Source organism: Anguilla anguilla, chromosome 6 (genome assembly GCF_013347855.1).
Source record: "Anguilla anguilla isolate fAngAng1 chromosome 6, fAngAng1.pri, whole genome shotgun sequence".
NCBI classification, from domain to species: Eukaryota; Metazoa; Chordata; class Actinopteri; order Anguilliformes; family Anguillidae; genus Anguilla; species Anguilla anguilla.
Window position 1 is genome coordinate 22,509,867 of NC_049206.1, and position 24,825 is coordinate 22,534,691.

General features: G+C 41.3%; 1 protein-coding gene across 1 annotated transcript in view; it reads left to right on the top strand.

The window, feature by feature from the left end:
• The window catches only part of LOC118230536 (ras-related protein Rab-6B-like), a 76,258-nt gene that overhangs the window by 30,795 nt on the left and 20,638 nt on the right, over positions 1–24,825 (top strand). The window contains exons 2-5 of the mRNA XM_035423641.1: positions 8,366–8,424; positions 19,536–19,589; positions 20,683–20,788; positions 22,847–22,958. Coding sequence (XP_035279532.1) covers positions 8,366–8,424; positions 19,536–19,589; positions 20,683–20,788; positions 22,847–22,958 — 331 coding nt within the window. The remainder of the gene's footprint in view (positions 1–8,365; positions 8,425–19,535; positions 19,590–20,682; positions 20,789–22,846; positions 22,959–24,825) is intronic.

The window sequence follows — 24,825 nt, forward strand, 5'->3', positions numbered from 1 at the left end:
GTCAACTACCACAAAGTGCAATCAAGCCATTCCCCCATCACCAACAAATCATAACAAACTATGCCTGGCACTGAGGTGAGATAGCCAATTAAGCCAATTAACAGCTGAGAGGTAAGCCTGTTAGTAAGTAAATATGGATCCCTTTCTTTGAGGCAGAACATCAGGGTTGTTTTTAGGAATAGCCTTTTATCTTGGTAGGGTCAAAAAGGCAGAGCCTTCTTTTGCAGTGTCTCATGCTGGGCTGTAAACTGATTAGAATGTATTAGTCACTAGGAGTGCAGGCATATACTCAGAACCTGCATCTGAGTAGTACAAGTACACTCCTCTGTTCTTAGTAACCCCAGGAAGCCAGTGCTGGGAGAACATCTTCCCTGCAAAATGGCTGCACTTATGCCCCTGTGCAGCTGTCGCCTTGGAAGAGCTGATTACACTGATTCCTGTATGCCCTATGTCTGCGTTCCACATACACTAGCCCTCTATGCAATGTTAGAGTTTAATGGTAGCCTATTATTGTGGTATTAAGGGGAACAACTGTACTCATCAACCCCTATATATATTCTGGTGAATGCAGGGACAGCTGACTCTGTTCTATTCGTTTTGCACTGCTAGTAGTGTGTGTGTGTGTGTGTGTGTGTGCATGCATTTGTGCTTGCGTGTGTGTGTGTGTCTGTGCATGCTTGTGTGTGTGTGTGTGTGTATGTGTGTGTGCATGCGTGTGTGTCAGTATGGGACTAAGCAGGTGATTGTGATTATTATCTCTTTCCCAGAGATAATGATGCTTAAGTAAAATGTAATATTCTACGGTTACAGTGTAATTGCATCGTTATTTGGGCCACTAAACAGTGGGAATATTAATAACTACTGTGTGGAATGTGATTGCTGTAAAATTTCATATTATGTGTGAAACGATCATTAAAAATCTTATATCGTTGAAGATGCATTTTAAATTTGTTTTTAAGATGCTATAACCTACAAAATACAAATATTAATAGCTGCTGTTAAACTGGCATTGCACTGTCAAAAATGAAAATAAGATTAACATTGGAAATCTCATGTTTGCCCTATTTCACTTTATTTATAACACCTTTAAAACCCTTAAGCTTTCCTATCATTCGTCCTGTCGGCAAAATCCAAGAAAATAAGCGGCAAAAATATCTAAAACTTTTGTGCTACCGCGGAATATAAAAACTGTTCTCTTGATTTTTTTATGGCTTGCAAACATGTCCTTAAATGTGTGACCTACATAGCTGGACGCGTGGGGGTGAAAGAAACGTTGTTAAGCATTGCTAGAATGTTCTTATTCAGCACAACCTAACTGCAACTTTGTAAGAAGTGTGCCAGTTGGGAACTCACCTTTCTCAATGATAAAATACATAATAAACGAATAGAGAAAAAAGAGCAACGCATCCTGTAATAGCATAGACTGTGAATAAAAAAGCAGTAATCCTCTCAGAAAATGTCAGTACTTTATTGTACCGTACAATTTTCTAAAGCTTTTATAAAGTTGATATCTGCGGAAAGTATTTGGCTGGATGTGCCTTGCTCATGACAATAGACGGGCCATGTGAGGCTGATGGATAAGCAAAGGCTTTACAGATTCAGTAAATCATATTCTCCCTCTTTCCGACAATGTCTGTAGGTATCTTGTTAGCTTGTCGTCAACTTGCTGGAACTGAGGGCAAACCAGGAGTGCCAGGTGAACGTGTGGTCTGATCATTTTATCTGACTGAGATTAGAGAAAAGGTGAAAAGGGTGATTTTGGCTGGATAGGTCAATTTTGGGATATTATTATATTTTTAGCTTCTACACTTACTGTAGTTTCATAAAATATCCAAAACGGCGATCAGAAATAACTTTAAATAGTTCATTTAGATGTTACAGTTATAGTTATGAAATTTGACATGATGCTTCTTAACCAAAATAGCTAGTGGTTTACTGAAGATGTTTTAAATATATTTTGTCAATTATATTTTATAGAGTATTTTATGTAAAAAAATAGCAAGAAATCTGATTTTTTTGGCATATTCATAGTTTTTTAAATAATTCATCAATAAAACAAATTATCAAAAAACCCCTCTGTAAATTACCAGCTGTTGAGTTATTCATCACATTGAAACAATAAAATGTACTTTAGCTTAATCCACTGAGGAAAATAAGTGTTTGAACTATTATGCAAATTAGTATTTTTTTATTATTCATTAGCTGATTTGCATATGTTCCTTAAAAAAAGTAATAATACAAAAAATGTTTGCATTTGTGTCCACATTCAAAATATGAAATATGGAATATTTTTTCCCGATTCACCTGTGGTACCTCCCCTTAATTAATGTTTCCCATGTGCTAAATCTGTAATTCACACAGTAAAGGCAGGGGATAGTAATCACTCTAGAGTGGATGCAAACTAACATATAATAAACTCTGGTCTACATAAAAATGAGGTGTCACATTTATAACATACTTAAGCCTTTTGATTGGATTGTGAAAATCTAATGTTGGTTGATTTGGGTGCCTATCATCACGGTAAACAAAATCTGGTTCTTGAAAATCAGAAGATGCCTCAGTCTTAACCTAACATATATCAGTCTTTGCGCGCTTAACCTTTTGCCTTTTAACTTCAGTTGCAAGTAGGCGGGTAGGCTTCTAAGATTACTTCTTGACAGGGCTCCATAATTTATTCGAGTTTTGGGAGAAAGGGCTAAAGGGAGATTAATCTTGGCGCTGTTAGCATGGAGGAGCTGTTGAGGTTGAAGCAGCGTTGGCCATTTGTCACCCGTATGAGACATTGATTTTAGCGACAGGTCTCCTCCTGTGGGAAATTGGTGACTTTGATGTGGGTCACCTCACCGGTCTTCATCATCCGCCTCCCTTTGCCTCTCCCTGCGGCGTCGGCGGGATTGGCCGTCCCTGTAAGGTAATCAAATCTAAACACAATGATCTCCCATCGCAAGCCGTGGAGACTGGAAAATGATGTCCCTTTCAATCTCTATTACCATTCATTGTCACTTAAATGTGCGGCCCTCTGATTGGTGAGCGTTTCCGCTCGTCGGTACAGTTTTTTTTGTTTGTTACAGTAACAGAGAGCAGAACGGTCATCAACATTTGCCACATCAGAATCCATCCTTCTAGTTAGAGAATGAAGGGTCATTTAAGTGGGCAAGCTACAATGTAGAGTACAGCTGCATTGGTGACATGTACAGTACAGCTGCATTGGTGTACGCATTCCTCTTATAGTTCTGTACTCCTCTTATAGTTCTGAAGAATTGGAAACCTGTTTCCCAGGTGCAGTGGTGTCCTCTGTGTGGATGTGGGCATAACATCTGGTGTACTGCAAATTAATTTGGCTGTTTTATCTATGGCCTTTTTGCTGTAAAATAGCCTTAGACTTAGACCTGAAATTCTGTTTGCTTATTAGTTTTAGATTGTTGAAGGTCTTTATCTTAATACTATGTGCCTTACTTTTTCATTTATTTGCCAGCCTTGTATCCAACCAATTGAAATTTAGCTGTCTTAAAGATTTGTATTATGAAATCTCAATTCCTTAATCAGTTTATGTAATCCATAACGTAGTGGGAACTCAAGGAGTGTGCAGTCTCATGTTGATCAGTGCAGCTGGATCAGTCAGTAGGTAAAATTGCTTCATCTTTGTTGTCCTCCTCTGGCTCATACAGATGTCAGTAGACTGGTCTGAAGAGCCATTTGGCTTTAATGCCTACCTGTTTTCCACATTGCTTTGTACATGTTTTTTCTTCAAAGTGCGATTTTTGCAAAGTAACTGATTTAAGGGGAGAAGACAGGCTGTCAAAATTTGACAATTCCTTTTGTGAGAAGACAAAAGCTTTTTTAAATTTGCTGCCATGGTTACTAATGTTTGAAGCTCTTCTTCCTTGTTTTTATTTTATTTAATAACTTTTTGTTTCTTTGTCATCAGGGTTGCTCCATCATGGGAAGACTATCACTGACTATATCTGTGTGAATACAGCATGGTAAAGTGTCTTAGGATTGCTTTGTCCTTAAATTCTTACCAGCTCATGAACTCCTGTGTGAGGACCACTGTAGACATATTATTTCACATACAACTCTAACCCTGCATATATGGAGTTTTTAGACTGAGGGTATTGGATGTGATCCATGCCCTCACCTCTATGTTGGTTCCAGATGTTTATTCTCATAGTTTATTCAGGTCATTATAAAGCCCATTAACTGCTCAATGATGAAGGAACCTAATTACTGGGGAGTGAAAGCAGGATAAAAAAAATGGTTGATGATAACGCTCTTTTGATTTAGTTCTTTTAATGACTGCATTTTTATTTTACTCACCAGACATCACCTGACCTGATTGCATAAATAGTTGTGCTCTCAAAGTTTTGCATGGATTTCGGGGAGCTTTTTGTAATCTGTCTGGGAGCTTTTTGTAATCTGCATATATTCAACACAAGTGTTCAGTAACTTCACAATAATTTGGTCTTTTCGATAAAAATTTATAGGCCTCTTTGATTACTGTATGATGCAATAAGCAAACCGCAGGGACAGACTTGCCCAGATGATGATAAGGAGACAAATGGTAATCAGCATATTTAGTAATTAAGACTGTAAATGAGATCTTGATTTCTAGAAATGGGTGGGTAATGAGGGCAGAAGCGCAGCTTATTACACTGTCTGATAAGTGCTCTTTATGCTGGCTTCCATTATTAATGCCGCTGTTGGTGTTTTATCGGCATTGTTCATATTGGAAGATCAGTCCTTTCAGTAATATATCCTGCAAGCTGCATGTTTGTGGTATTATGTTGTGCAAGACAAGCCAATAGTCCCACCGGTATGAACAGGGTTAATTTTTTTCTTCTGAATGTCTGAGCATTGCAAAGTAAAACAAATATATATAAACCATTAATGGCTGGGTTTTTAAAATTTATCAAAAAAATTAATTTCCTTTGTTTTCCCCCCAAACTAGAATTCTAAAATGTTTACAAATGTAAAGCTTGGAAAGTAGGTCAGATTGAAACAGGATTATAATTTTTTTATCACAAAGGCAGGGCTGGTGCCACACTGACATCTGCAAGCACAACAGGAGGTTTTGTTATCATGGAAACACATCTCGGGTAATTACTAGTTTATTTAATTTATTCTGTTTTAATAAACAGGGTCTGGGGAGAAGCTTTCTGCTTTAGAAGCAGTCTGCTTGTGGAATTGGAGGCATGCCTGTGTGTGTGTGTGTGTGTGCATTAGTCATGTATGCTGAAATATTACATTACATGTGCATGTGTATGAGTATGCTTTCTTCCGTAGTGGCAACACATTTTACATTTGATCAGACAATATTTACACTGTGTCCTCAGAAATTGTACTTCCCCTGTGCTGGCCTTCAACCGACATAGATCAGAGAGAAAGAATGCATATTCATTAAATACATATCCAATTATCACTACTGTTTTGAAGGGTTTACTCCATCATTACAGAGATCTGACCATTCCTTAAGTAGATGCAATATAGTCTTGAACATTTTGGCTTTGTTGGATTCCTCTGGTATTTCACACCCCGGCCAGGAGAAGCCTTTCAAGGACTCGGCCGTGCATTGGCACTGATGAAAGAAGGGGATATGGCCAGGGACCATTGGTTTCTTTGACTTTGTTCCCAGTTAAATGTCAGTCTCCCAGGAGCCGGGTCCATGGATTTCATCCGAGAGGATTTAAATGTATATCAAAAAGCCGCCAAAGTTTGGCGTCCCATGGCGAGGCTGTACGCTGCTGGCAGAGGTGCTGGCTAATTAATCGTCGGCTCTTTTTTTCAACCAGCAACATAAAGGGCCTCTCTGAGCCCCTGGGCCTTGATGTTTTTAGGGCAAACAGTAAGGTAGCCGCAAGCAGGAATTGAGGGGTCCAACCACAAAACTCCAATTAGCAAAAAACAGAATATAGAGCAGAAGAATTTATGGAATCTTTTATTGCTGTAATTGTGTGAAAAGTTTCATTGTTTCATTTCACATTTAGAAAAGGCATGAGTTGTTGCTGGGCTGCTGCTGGATTTGCTCTTGACCTCAGGATTTGCAGGTCTGAATCATAACAGCTCAAATGTATATTTTATTGAGAGTATGGCACACAGTATTTATAATATATAATAATACGTTTTTTAGTTTCATTCAGTTTCCACAGCAACTTGCTCTTAGTACACTGGCATGGTAATAAGCTACATTCTTGCATTCTTGCAACAAAATTTGGCCAGCTAATTCAGTCTCCTGGTGAACATGCTCAAGGGCATCATATTTATATTTAATATTGATGTGTCGAAGTATGGAAATTAATTCCACCTGCCATTTTTGCATTTTCTAGAGAGACTTATAAAGTGCCTGAAACAAGTACACTGGATATTGGATTTTTTTTTCCCTGGCAGAGAGATGACAATGCAGCTAAAACTTTATTGAGTGGAAGTCCAAGGAGGTCATTTAATCTAACACGGCTGTGAATTCACCATGTAGGTCCGTTCCTCGACTGCATGAGCGAATGCATATATGAGGCAGCTGGTTGGAGGTTAGATACCCAGGCCCGAACATATGCCGTCCATCACCAAAACGCTTGGCACACAGCATCTCTCCTCATGTATATGTAATTACCAGAAAAATGATGTGTGCCCCTGGTGCCAGAGATGGGACATTAAACATTTAGGAGGTGTAAAATTGGACAGCCATCACATAGACGGGCCATGTGGAAGTCAGCCAAGTTGATCTCTTCTGGTCCACTGCCACTGTGTGGATTATGGTCTGTATAAAAAATTTCAGGCAAATTTTGGGTGTCAGTGTTTTAAATACACTAGCACGTAGAGTTGTACCCTGTAACACACCACGGTACTTTAACAATTGCAGTATCATTCTTCTTTCAAATAAAATTGACCCTACAGTGGTGGAATTGGCAGTAGAAGATTTGTATCTAGATTTTAAACTAACAGAAATAGTTTTTTTGGATTTTCCATGAGGGACCAGATTAAAGGGTCTTGGCAGGGATGTTAAACACATTGACAGATGTTCGGCCAGCCAAAACGTTACCTCGGAAAAGCAATCGGAGGGCATTAAGGGCAGAAGTTGTACGCCCCTCACTCCTCTCCAGCGCACTCAGCACAAAACTCGCCCGTCCATCGCATTAAAACGCCATCTCCAAACAGATCAGCTGTTTCCAAGGGAGCTGCGGCGCGCGCAGGATCAATAACCTGAGGCAGGGGGACCGAACGCTAAAATGATAAGCCTGTATTTATTCGCCGGCTTTAATAAGGCCTCGCGAGCCTTATTAATTTACATTTTTCCACCGTAAAAATCCAACAGACCCTTGTCTTCGGGGGGAATTTGCATTTAAATGACTCACGACGGCCTGCTCCTGGACGCGACTGCTTCTGCACAGTCACGGCAGTCCACTCGAACCTGCCCGGGGGGAGACGGACCCGCCCGCCCCCTTTCACCCCCGTCTAATCCTCTTGTCCTGAAGCCCCGCCCACAGTGGGTGTCATTTCCTTTACCGTGCCGTCGAGGGTCTGTGATTAACACATAATTCCGAGTGCTGGATTGTAATCTGGGTGACATCGGCTGAGCGGTGTTTATCGGGGCCTTGTAGTCCACCACTTTATTTCTACATTACAGGGAGGAGAACGTGTTTTCCAGCTGTGCTGGAGCCTTAAGTTGCTACTTTACAGGTTTAATGGACCAGAATAAACAGACTAAATACGGAAAATGCAAATTATCAATGGCTTTTTTTTTTTTGCTTAGGTATTTTATTGAGCGAATTAACTGCAGCAAGCCTTTTGCTGACGTCAGACGTGAGTCTCAAATGAAATATGATGCCATAATGTGTGCTTGTGCGAAATGACTTTTACATATATGTTGCACCAACATGTCTGTGCATCAGCTGTTAACCGCTTTTTATAGTTATCTTGCAGCGTATATATTTTTATACCAAATAGAGTGGCACTTTTACATATATGTTGCACCAATAGCAAGGGTATAGCTATAGTCCAGGGCCCACCAAGCTTGGTCCAGTCCTGGAGAGTCACAGGGTTTGCTGGTTTTTGTTGTTACTCACAATAAAATGATAAATTAATAAAGTTTAATGCAAAAACATCATTAATTTACCTTACCTGGGACTAAATCTGTTGCTGAATTTCAGAAGAAAACAAAAATTGGCAGACTCTGGCTCTCCAGGCCCAGTGCTTTAACTTGCTATATAGAAAGCTGCATAATTCTTCTCTCCTGCCAAAGTTTGTTCCATAAACTCTCCGCATATTGATTTCAAATGTATAATGCTGCATTAAAATGAAAAAAGGAATTACTATCAATCCTGTACTAATAGACTGTCCTGTAGTGATTTTAACCTTATCTGTGTCTTTACAGTTGGGAAAACATCCCTGATCACGAGGTTCATGTATGACAGCTTCGACAACACGTACCAGGTATGTCCTCACCTATGTAAATGACCATATATGCAGTATTTATAACTCTGCTTCATCCACAATGTTTGAAAATCCAATTTTGGACTTAACGACTCGGTGATGAAGTGCTGCTGATAATTACTTTATCACGAACCGTGTAATATTGACATAATTGTTTACACAGTCACTCAAAGGGCAAAAATGTTACAAAAACTGCTTGTGTGCACGGACGTGGATGGTACAGAGCTGATTTATTAGTCCAGTCTAATGACTTGAACTGACTAATTTATTTTACACTGAAAAACGGTCTCAGTGTGTCTTTCTATCCTCCATATATCACTGTCTGCTAAAATTTAGGAAAGCAGCCAGGGGAGGTTTGTGCTGGTTTGACCCGAAGGAATTGTTTCTGTTATGAGTGATTTTCATAGGCAGAAGGCAAAGGACATGCAACATCCTGTGACTGTCTGTCAGAGCATGTATCTGCTATTCCTTCCTCTTGACATTAATTAAAGTCTGGTGGCACCAGGAAAACCTGAGAGAACTCAGATCTCCTCACACTGGTGTCTAGACACATCCAATGTCATTAGAGAACTCACATCTCCTCACACTGAGGTCTAGACACATCCAAGGCCATTAGGGAGCTCACATCTCCTCACACTGGAGTCTAGATACATCCAAGGCCATTAGAGAGCTCACAACTCACCCTGGAGTCTAGATGCATCCAAGGTCATTAGAGAGTTCACATCTCCTCACACTGGAGTCTAGACACATCCAAGGTATTAGAAGGCTCTTGGTGAGGATGGGTCTGCTAAAAGTGAATGTCCCAGAAAAAGAGGAGCACAGAGATGGTTTCTCAACATTTTAAGATCATCAGGGAGCATTTGGGGGTTTGCTCTGCACTTGTTGATTCACTGCCTGTTTTGGTGAGGTGCGTCTTCCAGTAATCTTGCTCTTGGCTCACAGGTGTTCTTAAGTATTGCCCAGCTTTTCATTTGTTGAAACATGATGATGAGTGTTTCTGCTCTTCCCTACCTAGCTTTCATTCTCTAATATTTTCTCACACCCTTTCCCAATGCATGTCATTACAATTTGACTAGTATCCTCAAACAACCGAAATACAAAAATCCATCAAAGTTTTAGTATGGAGTGGAGCATTGAGGAGAGATGGATGACAGAAAGAGAAAAAAGGAGTATAGATTACTACAATATTTTCTCTTTCATATTTTATAAAAAAGTGTTTTTAAGTATACTTTTCTCCCTCAAATTCAGATATACGTAAAGCAACTTAAAGGTAAATAATGTGTCGTAGCTTACCATTGATAGGAGGCTCACTTTTGCTTAAACTTTTATATTTTCGTATTCTAGTCTGTAGTTTGTATTCTGGTCATTTCTCCTTCGAATTCTTCAAACCTCTGTCCTTGATTTGCAGTCTGTAGATTATAGAAGGTCTACAAAACAGCAATCTAACTTTATGGGAACTGGCATGAAGTGAGTAATTTTGGATTTGGAAAAGCATTTTTCACAATGAGTTGCAGAGAAGAAAGGACTGAGAGCCTATCAAAAAAACAGAAATGCTCTAGAACTGTCTAACCAGAGGCATATTTTTCATTTCAGAAGAAATGCTCAGCTTTGTTGATTCTCCACTTTCCTTTTTCCCTGAAGGGGTTAGGCCTAACACCTTTTCAGAGCACGAGGCATAACCAGGGCTATTCCATGCCTCTGAAAGTGTTCAGATCTTTCACCTCAGTGCGTTGTGAGAACGTTATTATCTTAGCAGCCATTTTGAAATCCCCACAGCAACTAGTAGTCTCTGCCAGAGCAGCAGGGCACTTATTCTGGTGGGGAAACATGACCGGGAGTGAATTAGGCAGACAGGTAACCCCACTCTGCCAAAGCAGGTCTCCGTAGTGACGCAGAGGATGCACATTCCTATGTGTGTGTGTGTTCGTCTCTGTGACAGTTCATCTAGATCATGGTTTTCCTTTATTTCTCTGGATTCCCCTTTCCTTAATGAGGCCGCTGAAGGACTCGTCCAACTTCAAACCCACCCAAAGAAACAGAAGCACTCACCAAAGCAAGGGTGCTACCGCTAACATGTCCAAGAACACAATATCATATATTTTGTTGGCATAACATGACTAATTAATTTTGCTCAAAACAAAACCAAATTAGTAGAAACACAAGTCCATGCAAATTTGGTTAATTATTTGAAATGTAATTCATTTAAAAGCCCTGTAATAGAACATCACAGCTGTTTTTCAATTTATCTCATTTGAAAGATTGTGGCTCCTTCCTCCTTAGCCCTTCTAAGGAGGCCAGGTCATTTCAGAAGTGCAGGGAGGAAGCGCATGCTTTCAGGCAAGTGCACTTCACCGGCTGTCTGACAGCCAGGTCTAGAGGGGTGGAACTGCCAGAAGCACTCTTAACCCCTGTCTCCATCAGCTCAACTTCATACATTTGGCTCCAGACAAAAGGAATTTACATATTCATAAATCATTCTGCAAGTCGCTGCAGCGGGCTCTATTTAATAAGTGCGCCGAGGAGCATGAAAGCAGAGCAGTGATTTGAAATGTAAGGATTCTTTTTTTTCATCTTGAGGTTGAAGGCTAAGGCATGGTAGCAGCCCTTGTCTGTGGTAGACCTTTTTTTAAGACAAAGCACTGATTTAATTTTGTATGAAGGGGCTGTACTTTGTATTGGCAGGAAAGGTTGAGCTTGAGGCATTTGTGTGTGTGTGTGTGTGTGTGTGTGTGTATGGGATGTGTTTGTGCACGCGTATGTAATCGGGGTTAGCTCTTCCCTAAAGAGTGTGAGCTTGCTGAATGTCACCTCCCAGGCAGTTGGCACGGTGACAGGTAGCAGTGGAGCTGGACCTTTTTGCAGAAAGGCTCCCAGGACCTCCTGGCCTTAAGCCCCGCCCACTGCAGTCCTGCTGCTGAGCCCGGGCAGACATACCGGGAGCAGCCGAGGCCACTGGCCGGACTGAACAGCGGGGAGCGTGCCCTGCCTACTGCAGGGGGCCCGTAGCTGGGTAGGAGCAGGCTCAGGGTGGGGCTGGGAGCCTGCTTTACCAGATCGGTTTAATCTGTTCCGCCATACCTCCCGCTGTACAAAACCATATGCTGCATCACAGTTTTTCTGAAATATTCACTTCCCGCGAATTGTGTCTTAAACACAGTCACGCGGAACTTGGCATGGTGATGCAAGCTTTACCAGGGCTTGGCACTCACCCTGTTTAGTCTCTCTGAATTATCTGTTATCAAACAGCTTGGTGGACCTGTTAATTTGAACTAATTGCGCCTAATTATCACGGCAATTATATAATTAACATTTAAAGTATAGTGAGGGCTGCAGAAACAGTGTTGGTATCCACTGGCTTATGTGTTCTGTCTTATCAGGTTTCTTAAGTTCTTGTCTTTTTTTGTGTTTCTACATGATATTGTTCCACGTGTTTCAAAAACTTTTCAGGCATATTTCAGATTCCTACTTGGTGTTTAAAAAAGTACATGGAAGCACATTTGCGGGTGAAAATAGTCCCTGGGTGGAATTATCCCTGTTATCTTTGTGTACAATGATTGTCTGGGTAACTGTACAGCTGATAATGGGAGTTATTGACTTGACAATGTTGTGTGGGAGCATGTAGTAGCCTATACTCAGTACCTCCTCATCGCAATTAATGCAGCATCACTCCACACTGCACAGAGGATTGGTGTGTGTGTGCACATGGGTGTGTGTGTGTGGCACTAGTGTGTCATCTGGTGGGGCCAGTGTTGTGAGGAGCAGTTGTGTTGCTAGGGCCTCTGCTGAGAGACACTGGTTGAAGGGGGAAGGGGACAGAGGGGCAGGGGGTGGGTGTGGCGTATAGGGAGGAGGGAAAGAGGACGGACGGACAGACCGCCGGGCGGGAGGACAGACGTCAGCCGCGGCTGCCGGGGAACTGCGGCCGAACGACATCACGGAATCCCCTCTCTCGGGCGAGATCCCAGAGGAGCAGAGCCGCTCTCTAAGCGCTATCTGAGCCGTCAGTCAGCGCTGGTATCCAGGCGTGACTGCGCTCCCCTCTCTGCTCCTGACTAAAGGGAGTACAGTTAGCGCTAGATGATTACTGTCAACCATTGAAAGGAAATTCATTTGCATATTTCTGGCTGATTGCGTTAACAACGCAAGGCACTCCGTCATGCTTCTGATCTCGCATCACTCCCTCCTGTTTTATCATGTAACGGGTGCATTTTGGATTTTTGTTTTAGTTTGTGTACACTGATGCCTAGCAAAATTATGACAATTTTCTGAGATTACCCAGAGGATTTTTACAAACAGTTTAAAGAATATTTTAAAAATAGTTTAAGGAATTAGCTGGTCAGTTTTTTAAGGTTAACAAAGCAGTTCTTTATATCGGGCAGATATGTTGTAATGAAACGTCATGTTTTCAATAGCAAGCATCCTGTTCTTTCAGGGTTAATTCTGTTAAAAAAAGAATTAAGACAAACTGTGAGGTACATGTGCATTATAACCATGCCAAATCAAAACTAAGAAGTTTAATTTATTTTATGGATAGTTGACTTCTGGTTCATACCAATAATAAGACACATTACAGCCTGTCTGAATCCTATTTTAAATTACATTTTTCTCTGGCTTTCTTTTTGAGAGTAGTATTACCAAAGCCAGGCATTTGCTAGAATAGCAAGGTTAAAAAACAATCAGACAATAGCAAAGAATGAGCAATAACATGGACGTAGCAATTACACCACGCAATAATATGAATCAACTAGCACATTGTCTTTCTCTGGCAAAGCCGTGCTGGAGGGCTGATCCCTTTGGCCCTGGTTTGTCAGAGACCCTGCAGTGTTCACTCTGCTCTCAGCCACAGGGCTGAAAATCGCACTTTCAAATTTATGCCCCCTGCATCGCATGACGTCATGCCTTCTAAGTGCTCTGTAAGGCCGCTGCGAGCTGTTGTGATCTAATCAATGAGGCTTAATTAAACGCTGCGGGTGTTGCGCCCTTATTTGTCTTTGGAGAAATGGGCCTATTGATACCTAATTGGCAACTTGCCAGCCGCAACTTTCAGGCGCCTATGGATATAGTGCTGAATGTGTCCTGCAGCAAAAGCCCAGCTTACAGGTTGTCTGCAGGCTTTTCCTTCAACAGCCGTGCTCAAAGACAATCAGATATTTTCTAGCTGAACATATTCACATTCACATGCACTTCCATAGATTTTTACATTTAATATATCACAGATCATTTTTTTTTCTTTTTTACATATTTTATTTCATTGTTTCATTATTAAGAAAAAAAACCTCCTTTATACTTTCATTCAAGGGTATGTGTTAAAGATTTAAAGATGCAAACATGAAGTGTTAATTGGAGCCAAAACCTGTAGCATAGCATCCGGTATATACGAATATGCATTCATGCCCACACATGTTTACACACGTATGTATGCGTGTTCACGCTTGTTGTACTATATCATTGCGCTAAAACATTGACTCAGTATTAACGGGTTGAGCAGGACATTTAACAGTTTTTCCGGGGAGAACATAATTTCCATTTAAGGGTGCTCCCTCATTCTCTGACAGGAGCTGGTGGAAGAAGGCGGGGTTCGGCTGCACCCGATGAGGGTAGTTAAAAAAGCCGGATGGGGCTGGCGCTCCGTGGACCTCTCCTAGCTGGTTTGGGCCAGACGACAAATTACTCACCGCGTTTCCAGAACTAGACAGTGACAGATGATGCTGGCGGGTGCCCAAAATCTGCCTGCGCCTAAAGGCTGGTGCGGACTGGGGACAGTTAGCATGTGGCAGAGAGTAATAATAAGAATAATCAATTTGATTTAGACATTGTCTTTCATCTCATTATCTCAGTGTACTTTATAGTATGGGAGGGGAATGTATTTATAGTGTAGAGGGGACCACCAATGTAGAACAGCATCTGGCTGATTCATGGCAGCCATTTTGTAACAGAATGCTCTCCGAACGTCAGCCAAGGAACAACACTAATTACTGTAGTTTAGCCAAGTTTACTGTGGGATGATTAGAAGCCCAGATTGGAAATACAGCTAGAACACCTAGGATTTTTCTGTTATTTAATGCCCATTTAAGACTGGCCATTTGAGACTGCAGTGTCCTCATTGCTGTACTGGGGCATAGATTTTTCTGTTTGGTCAGGGGAAGACAGCCTCCTGCTGTCCCAAAAACTTCACTTCCAGTAACAATGTAGTTTTTCCAAGAAGTACTAAACAAGCTCAGCCTTAGTGAGCTGCAGTTGTCAGGCTGGAGTCTCAGTGTGGTATGGCTGCTGCCAGCAAGTTACCCTGACTGTCAGTGGGTGGTTAACATGAGTCTACCAGGCTAAATACAGAGCAGTGCAGTACAGAGTTTGCAGTGGAGCGCTGATTGGCCCATGACAAAAATCACTGAATTCTGATTGGCATGATGATTATAGAATCACACACTTTATATCCTGAGGCTAAGAAATAATGTGGAGCGATCAAAGCAGCAGGATCACTGGACAGCCCAAAAGATGTGCAGCTCAGCATTGCGTGTGATTTCGAGAGAGATGAATCAGTTTCCTTTGAAAGATGAGCAGTTGATTAATCCAAAGGTATTTTTCACAGGCGTTCTGCTCTCCTTCCTTTGGGATTCAGTGAGAACCATACGCACCCAAATTATACTGTTTGTCAGTAGCCAATTGTTTTTCCCAGAACAAAAAAAATTCAAAGGTAAATTGCTTCGTTATGCCTTGATTCCAGGCTGCTCTGGGTTTAGCCCAAGGCTAATGCTAGCTTGAATATTGGGTGCGTTTAGATTTCCTGTGCTTCTGAAATTCCATTCCTATAATGCAGTATTTTCTGATGGGCATAAATTGATTCTACTGCATTGCTGCTGCATTCTCATTACTCAAAGCCTGCTTTCGGTTGCCACTATCATTCACCATCCTCTTCCTCCTTATTGCCCATTACCTGATTAATCATTGTACCCCTGTGCACGTATGCCATGATCATTACAAGACACAGGCACAAGGAATCATGGGAGAGCTGGCTAGGCAGCAGCAGTCAGTGTGTTAATGTGGAAGTGCGGTCATTAAAAATTGAAAAGGTCATGAATAATTCGCATGGGTTTCATATGCGTGCGAGATGTTCTCTGTATGGGATTCTATATTTAACACTGAACTCACAGGAAGTCTAATTCCACCATTCGTCAGGAAAATCTTCGCTCTTTTGTGCACCTTTGACAAGACGGTATGTAGAAATGATGAGAACAGAAGCCTCCTTTTATGCCGTGGTATGATTTTTTTTCCTCTGAGAAGAATGCATGCTTATCATGCTTTTCATATTAGAAACAGTTCATTAATGTTATCACAGCATTGCTCTAAGGTTGGATGGCATAACACTGCATCAACATTATAGGAGCCTTATCCGTTAGTTGTGTTTCTGTCATTAAATATATAGATATAGTTCAAAGCCTTTAAACGGGTTGGAGGGGCTGGAGCTTTACATGTGCTTAAATCTGGGGACCTGCAGGGTGCAGCGAGGCGTGGTTTAGGGGTAGAAGCCGTACCTCTCTGTGCCAGAGGCCTATGGTGCATGCTGTGCAGCAGGCAGCATCGCCACGGGTGCAGGCTTATTATTGAGATGTCGATTCCATACTGTGTGTGGGGCTGGCAGATGGACTGATGAGAGAGAGAGAGAGAGAGAGAGAGAGAGAGAGAGAGAGAGAGAGAGAGAGAGAGAGAGAGAGAGAGAGAGAGAGAGAGAGAGAGAGAGAGAGAGAGAGAGAGAGAGAGAGAGAGAGAGAGAGAGAGAGAGAGAGAGAGAGAGAGAGAGAGAGAGACCACACACGTCCCTGTATAAATATAAAATGTGAGAATTAATATTGTTCATTATACATTTACTGTAATACATACTACAGTAATAACAGTGGCAGAAATATAGAAGTCTATCTAATTAGTATTTACATTTATGTGATCAAGGATCCACCATGTTTTGGCTTAGGATATACAGGGTTACTGCAAATATCCAATTTCACTAGTTGTTTTTGCTGTCACAGCCTATTGTACACATAGTTGAAGCTAATACATTAACTCTAGCTGTGAAGGCTACAGTTGCCTGTAGGAGTTTAGGAGGCCTCAATCCAACTCGCCTTGCTCAGATTTTGCTCCTACAATATTGGGACAGACTCAACATGGTGGGTGGCATATTCCAAAGGGAGGAGAGTTCGGTTATAAGGGTGTAGTTGAGGGTGTATTGAGAGCAGCATCAGAGGCACTCACATTAGGCCCATTACACTGAACAGTCATGTATTGTTCAGTATTGTATATTAACACAGCAGGACTATATAGCTATAATACGGAACCCTAAACCTTAATATACATACCATGGTGATGGAGCATGTTGTCTGTTGATCAAGACTGACTAAATACGTAAACATACAGTGATTTGGATTCTGTTAACATTTGTCTTTAAATTTGACTTATATAACTATAGATGATAAAAACCTAAATGAAAATGATTTGAAAAGGTTTTTTTCATATGTAGTTTGGTGAGTTCAGCAGTATCTCAAAAGATTACACTAACGTGGTTGTGTAGTAAAAAGCTAAAACTTGAATTTATTTCTAAGTAATGGCAAATGTTGACTCTATGCCATTGTCTTCATAGAAGCACAATCACTAGAGTGTCTGACAAAATTATTTTTTTCAATGATGGATTTCATTTAATCTGCCGCGGTATTCTCTTGACATGTATGGAACATGGGCACGGCATTATGAATTTGGTGCTTCAACAAAAAACTACAATGTGCCCACAATTTCCACCTGTTATCATAACATGGGAGCAGGTGCAAAAAAAAAGACATTTGTTGGTATCCCCATAAATGTTTCTGGCAGCTTCTGGCGGTTTGAGGGGGCGGAGCCTGCTCCATTCCTTCGCCGCCAAGATCCAGAGCGCGCCAGCCGGCGAACCGCCGTGTCGGGACCCAGCCGAATTCCCCTCCGCGTTGTTGTTATCAGTAATTCTGTTTGTCAGATGGGGGCCTTATCGCGGCTGACAAGAGGCCGCTTTCCTCTGAAGCAGACACGGACTGCTGGATGCGCTCTTCGGCTGCTGGGATTTCACTGACATGACTGCGCCTGAGACTGGGGCCTCAATCAATAACCCTTCAGCTTCGACCCCTCCACCTTTTTAGCTGTAAAGCCGGTGCTCTTAGATGGAGTGAGAGCAACGAGCGTACCGCTCCGGGCACCTCTGTTCCTCTCTACATGCTCTGAAGAGGAAGCTTTAAGCACTCTCAAAGCCCTGCGGGATTTATGCATTGCGAAATTGTCGGGAAGTTTGAAAAGTCTCTAATGATTTATATGACATTTGTAACTTTTGATTGAGTTCAGCTTTGTCTTAAACTTTTAATACAGCTGAGAGGCTGGCAAGAGGTAATTGCCGCATTAAATTTCAGGAGCATCTATTTTTCCCCACCTGCTTCTATTTAGAGTCTGTAGCAACAAAGCCGTAAAAATCCTGCAAGAACTTTTCCCCCTTTCCTCAGCTGGTCTTTGGCGGTACCTGCTGATGTTGGCCATGTTCTGGGGCTCATTCAACAATGCAAGGTTGTCATTACGCACAGAGGTTTGCTGCGGGACACAAATGTCAATCAGGAGTGATTAGACACGCGTTACTGGTCTTTTGACATTGGATGCTAGCGTGACGGCATGAGGGTAATGGCACAGCCATAGTGTCAATGCTGTTCATTAGCCAGGTGCATGACAGCTTGGGCCTTGGTTGAATACCCTATTATGCGTTTAATGAGGATCTTGCTGTCACTGTAAGAGGCTCTTCCAAAAGGTGAGCCATTTCCTTGTTGACCTTGTTGGAAGAGGGGTAATTGAGCATGGTGCACATGCTTAAAATACAGGCAGAGCATAGTTACATTTAGTGCAGGTATGAACATGAAATGCCCTTCTTTGTTAAAAAAAGTAGCCATTCACTTATGGATTATAAACTCTTATAATAGGTTGTCAAATACATTGTGATTACAAACCTAATGATCCTGTCCACCATTTTACTGTAATTGACCACATCGTTAGTTGTTAGCTAAGAGAGCAGACTGAAAGAACTCATGATCCTTAGCCTGTGCTTGCACTGTTGTGGTACTGAGAGGTCAGTGGAGAGATTTGACAAAATATGTATTTGTAGCATTTGTCTCAATTTAGTGAAGTAATTAACTGATTTGTATTACAGATTCATACACTACCGGTTTTAGTACACTTAACTTATGTTTTTGTACTCACGTTTTATGAAATTTAAGCAGTTTGTGTCAGTTTCCAACCTCAAATGGAACTTGGTAAGAAGTAAATAGACCGAAGTTAAAACAAATCTGTTACTATATATGATAGTGACATGCATTTTTGAAAAGCAATATTTGGCAAAATAAATAAGTAAACAAAATCAATCCATTTTCTAACAAGAGGAGTAAAATTGGGCTTGTTCTGGATGAATTGGGCAGAAAGGCTGAGGAGAAGCAACCCGCAAGTGCAGCACATCTGTGGGAACATTTACAGCAGTGTTGGTGTTAACTTTCAGAACCGTATGACTGTCCTTGTAGAAAAAAATGTCATGAATATGTTCAGTAGTTATTACTGCAAAAGGTGGCCATTTTGGTGAATCTAAGGTTTAGATCATTTTTTTGTTAAACAAAAGGTGACAGGTTTATTTCTTTTTTATGTCTGATTGCTTAAAAATTGTGGGTACTAAAAATTTTTTTACCAGTAGCTTATACTGTATTTTTATGGTGTGCTGGCAGGGACCAGCTAGTGGGCTAAATTGATTTTAAATCTTATTTCAGTTGCTAGCTCGCTAGCTTAAAATAAAACCTGAAAATAAATAGTTTTCTTATTATTTATTAAGTTCAGGTCTTATTAGCAAGATTAAAAGCTTCTATACCTTAGACTAGTCTTCCTATTGTTGTCTTCTGCCTTCAATGTGTTTGGGTTTTTGGTGGTATGGAAGCATTAAAATAATTTAAAAACTTTTGGTCTTGCTATGTGAATCTCTCTCTCTTTCTCTGTTTGTGTGTGTATGTGTGTGTGTGTATGTACATCGTTTTGAACACAAAAATATTGACTTAATATTTCTCTCTTGTACATCACAGGCAACGATTGGAATTGACTTCTTATCAAAAACAATGTATTTAGAAGACCGAACGGTGAGTTCTTTTCATCTAAAATCAATTGCTTTGTAGTACAAATATAATCAAAATATTGATATATCCTCAAATGTATCAACCTTTAAATTAGTCTTTAATGATTAAATCTTTAATCATTCTTTCCCAGAATCCTATACTAATGTCACTTAAGTATCATAATACAGTGTTTATAATCGCTTTTTACATTTTATAACATGTTAAATAATTAATAAGGCATTATTTGTATCATTTTTTAAATGAACACCATTTGTCTGAATGAAAAAGTGGAAAAATGTTATTACAGTAATTTTAAATAAAAATAGATACGTAGTTAATGCATTGCAGGTATGTGGCAGTAAAGATTAGGCTAAATATTCAAACATTTTGGTGACTTGGCATCATCACTGAAATTAAGTTAGGCCCCATTTGTGCTGAAAAATGTTGAGTGTAGATCTTCTACTAACTGAATTTGAAAAGTCAGTTTTGTTTATTTTTCCTAGGTAGGCACAAAACCTTTTTCAAGCGATCATAGTTTTGGTTAGGTTTAAGGCTTTTGATTAAATTAAAAGATGAGGTTTAATACTCGAACATTTTGGCATACTGAATTCATTGGTGAAATGGCTTTTAGTCTCTGTACTGAAATATATTGAGTGTGGATCTTCTACTAACTGAATTTGAAAAGTCAGTTCTGTTTATTTTTCCTAGGTAGGCACAAAACCTTTTTCAAGCAATCATAGTTTTGGTTAGGTATAAGGCTTTTGATTAAATTAAAAGATGAGGTTTAATACTCGAACATTTTGGCATACTGGCTTCATTGGTGAAATGGTGTTTAGTCTCTGTACTGAAATATACTGAGTGTGGATCTTATTAATGCAAGTATTACAGTTAATGGTCCGGGTTGGGGACAAATTTAGTCAAGTCAAGAAATCAGTTGAAGGAATATAGGGAATTTTTTTAATGAATAGAATTTCGTCCCAGAATTGACAGAATTTAAATGGATGCCAATTCTGCACCCAATTGTGTGTATACACTTACCATACCTTGAGAGGGACCCTTTTCCCTGAGGCGTGGAGTGAGTGAGTGATGTCATCCTGCTCCGCCCTCTGAACCCCAGGTGAGGCTGCAGCTGTGGGACACGGCGGGACAGGAACGGTTCAGGAGCCTCATCCCCAGCTACATCCGTGACTCCACTGTGGCCGTGGTGGTGTATGACATCACAAGTGAGTACGCTCAATGCCCACCCCGTGCTAAAGTGGTGTCAATTGGTGAGTGTCAGTTGTATAGCTCTTTTGCAGCTCAATGTTGTTCACAGAGGAGACAATACAATTTAATGTAACAAAAACAGCATATTGTAAAAGGCAACAAGGACAGATCTTTGACGTGGGTGTAAATATATATACAAATAGCCCTTCCTACCTCCCATAAATATAAATCTATCTACTTCCTGACTCTTTAATGTACAGTATAACATTATCATGCCCTATTATAAAACAGCACACTTGAAGTCTCATGAAACCACCATCCATAGCCATTCCAACTTCCACTGACCTCCTGGTAATAAACCTTCATTCTTATATGCACAAAGCAATTTCAGATACCCCCAGAGCATGCATGCACGGACATGCATGCACACACACACACCCACACTCACATGCATACATATGTGCATACACATGCATGCACACACACATACACACACAAACACACACATGCATATGAACTTCCTGTGCTATCTAACTTACTGTGTCTAACTGCCTGCATTACTCATTGTAGTATGACAGAGAACATGGTCAGTCAATGGGCATGTCTATGGTTAAAATATATTCACTGACTACCAATGCTTTCCTGTGCCTTCCTGAATTGCGTCTTTATTTATTACTGTTCTGAAAAACATCCATCACAATACCACAGCTTTGACCACTGCTGACAATCCTGCTTGGTCCTTCAGGAGAGCTGCAAGCAACACAACTGAATGGTTTCATTTAAACAGGAATTCTTTTGAGAAAACATCCCTCACAAATTGTTGACAGAAATTGTCTAACTATCCCATGTCACTGGATTTGTTGAGTCCTTTACGGTTTAAATCTGCACAATAGTCTTTATGATTGACTTTGTGAAAGATACATTGATCAATTGTTTTTTGTAATCACGTTCAATGCCAAAAATTTCACAGTTCTCTGCAGAATTGTTATGGGTCTTTGCGGGGAACCAATGATTTGGCCCTGGTTCTCCACGGTTGTCCTTCTCGTTCCAGCGTGCACATCGGGACCCCATAAATCAGTTTCTGTGGGGGTTCTGTCTGTTTTTTTTCCCCCACAATGAAAACAGACAGGTTTATTGTCTCGAAATCCCACCGTAGCTATCGGGGCTGGGATTTAATACGCTCGCAAGCGAGAGAAATGGGGTCACTTAAATATCGGGGGCCCCTGGGGACATGGGATTGCAAGTGTAATTTTATAGGCAAAGCGCCACTGAGCTAAAGACAGCCGTGCACTTTCACCTTTGAACATGTGATAGGTTTACCACAATCCGCTCCAATCCAGGATTGTGGTAAATTTAACCTAACTGGACACATCTTGCCAAGAGACTGTACTACTGGCCACATCTGGTGACTTGGCATAAACATATATATGAAATAAGAGTTTTGACAGTAGGTTTTTACTCTTTTAAATTTAAGCAAGTGTCTGTACTGAAACTGAAATGTATTTTGTTTCCAGAGATCTGGCTCTATCAACCAAAATATTGCTCAATACATTTTACACAAACATTCCCACAATGAAACAATTCAAAGACTACATGCTGCACTGATAAAGTGACCCGATATATCAGCTGTACCTGCAGTTAAAGACATGATTATAATAATGATGATGACGATGGTGATGATGTTGCTGATGATGATGATGATAATGGTTTTTACAGCTATCCAATGATGATAATCTAATGTAGCCTCTAAATAATTCAGAAACATATCTCTGATATGATAGTAGGACCCATTAAAGCTGTTTATGCTTGTTCCATACCCCGACAATCATATAAATTAAGACTGTGTTGTTTTGCTACAGCCACAAGGGGGCCACAATAGGGCAGGTGGATGAGATCCCCTCTGAAAATACATTTACTCTTCAACACACCTCTGATATTGTTACAGTCCATGTCCCTAAAATCTACACCAGTTTCGTTTGGGCTACATTTGACAGTACTTAACTGTAACAACAACCGACATATTTCATTTTGTCTATGCATCTTTGACACTGCCTTGTGCCTCCTGTTCTCCACAGATGTTAATTCCTTCCAGCAGACTTCCAAATGGATTGATGATGTCAGAACAGAAAGAGGAAGTGATGTCATCATCATGTTAGTGGGCAACAAAACAGACCTGGCTGATAAGAGGTGAGTGCTGCTTCATTTTGGTGGTAGCGGGCACTTGAAAAATATCTGTATTGTCTCGGGAAGTCCCCCCACCCACTGTGAGATTGAAGATGTTTCAGCCTCTACTGTATGCAGCAGCACCACCTTCAGTCTTCTTATTCCATTGTAGAGTAGTCACATCTGGTGGTGCGTACATTTCGGAAAGTCTACTCTGATAGGGTCAGCCATGTCGACCTCTCACACCACAGTTTGTACCCCGGTGTCTTTTCATGCCTCTGTGCCTTGTCATAAATTTGAAGTTGTCAGATGGAGTGATGCGGCACTCAACCAAAACATTTCCGGATGAAAGCTCAGCAAAGCTCCGTCCAGTACTGGGGGAAGGGTATGGGGGCAGCCGCCTAATGACCTCGCCGTGATGCGTAGCCCCGTGGTTCCGCACGTTTCCTCTGAAATGTTCTTGTGTACTTCTTCCGAGGGTGGGGGTTGGGGGTTGTGGGGTTGTGGGTGAACAGAACAGCCTGCTGCTAGGCTTGATCTCCCCCACCCCACTTTGTCATCTTAAAGCTCGCTATTTAAGAGCGAGCATCTGTCAGGAGCAGTACCTTGAAGCCCGTGCCCTTGGCCATCTCGAGCTGAATGCATTAGCATTTTTTTCCTGCCTGGAAGAAGTGATTGGGTGGACGGGTGGCAGGGGGGCATTTTCCCCCTCTGGCCTTTTCTTTTATGCAAAGGGGTTATCTTTGATTTGTGTGCGCTATTGAAAATTTTCATCAAATTTTTCATCTCTAATTAAGAATATCAGTTGTGTACATGGGCTCATTCTTTATTCTTATTCCTGAGTGGCTGTCAAACAGCTTTACATCCGCGTTAAGCCAGCTGAGCGGTACATTATAATAGCCCCTGGGATCCTGTTTTTTCTTTCTCTAAAAAAAGTCTTTATTGACACTGAAATAATCATAGAATGAGTACATTTTTGAACATGCACTTACGTTTTACATGAATTCAGTTGGCTAAGCAGGTCTCCAGTGGAGACAAATGGAAGGAGTCGGGTTCCTACATTTGCCTTTGTTAACCGAGTTTTGCTTGTATGAACTGTAGCTAATGTATAAAGCTGTAATACTTCTATGCTCATGTAATAAAAAATGAGCGACCGTGTGACTAATTTATAATGCTGCAGAGTGATAATGTAGTCTCCACATTGCTCTGCCATACTCTCCATTTGTCGCTGCCACTGCTTTGTTTTATTAGTGCTAATGCAATTCGCTGGCAGATTTCTGGAGGTCTCCTACCGGCATTAAACAGCCTAACACCTGCTCACAATGCTGTTTCATAATAGTTTCCCTCTGCCCCTCCAGAACCATAGACCTTACAAGCAAGAGACAGTCATTACAGTTCTCTCATAGGGAAATGGTATGGCTTCACTTTTTTCCAATTACCTGTTGGCGCTGTGTGCTATTGATATTACAATATTTCCACGGCTTGTGCCAAGCCGAACCGCAGGTAACGCATGGCACATGGCCTCCCGGATTTGGACACGGCTTTAACGCTCGCTTCTCCCCTCTTTCGCTGCTCATTTGCATGACCGCTTCGCCGACGCGAGGGTCGTGCACTCGCCCCTCTGTAAGAATAACTTGGCGGGTTTGCTGAAGTGCCACAGCCGCGCGACCTGCAATACGTCTCATCGTTCCTGGCAGGTTAACGGTCTCTGTGAAGGTCGTTTAGAAAGGCGGCGGGAGGGACGGAGGTTTCGGCTTCGAGGCCGCGAGCCCCCTCGACGCGACGGGCCGCCGGACGGCGTCGGGAGCTTAGGCTGGACGAGGTGCTTTTACGCCGTCGCATCGCGGTTATTTAGAACAGCAAAGCGTGAAAGGCAGACCGTGAAACCGAG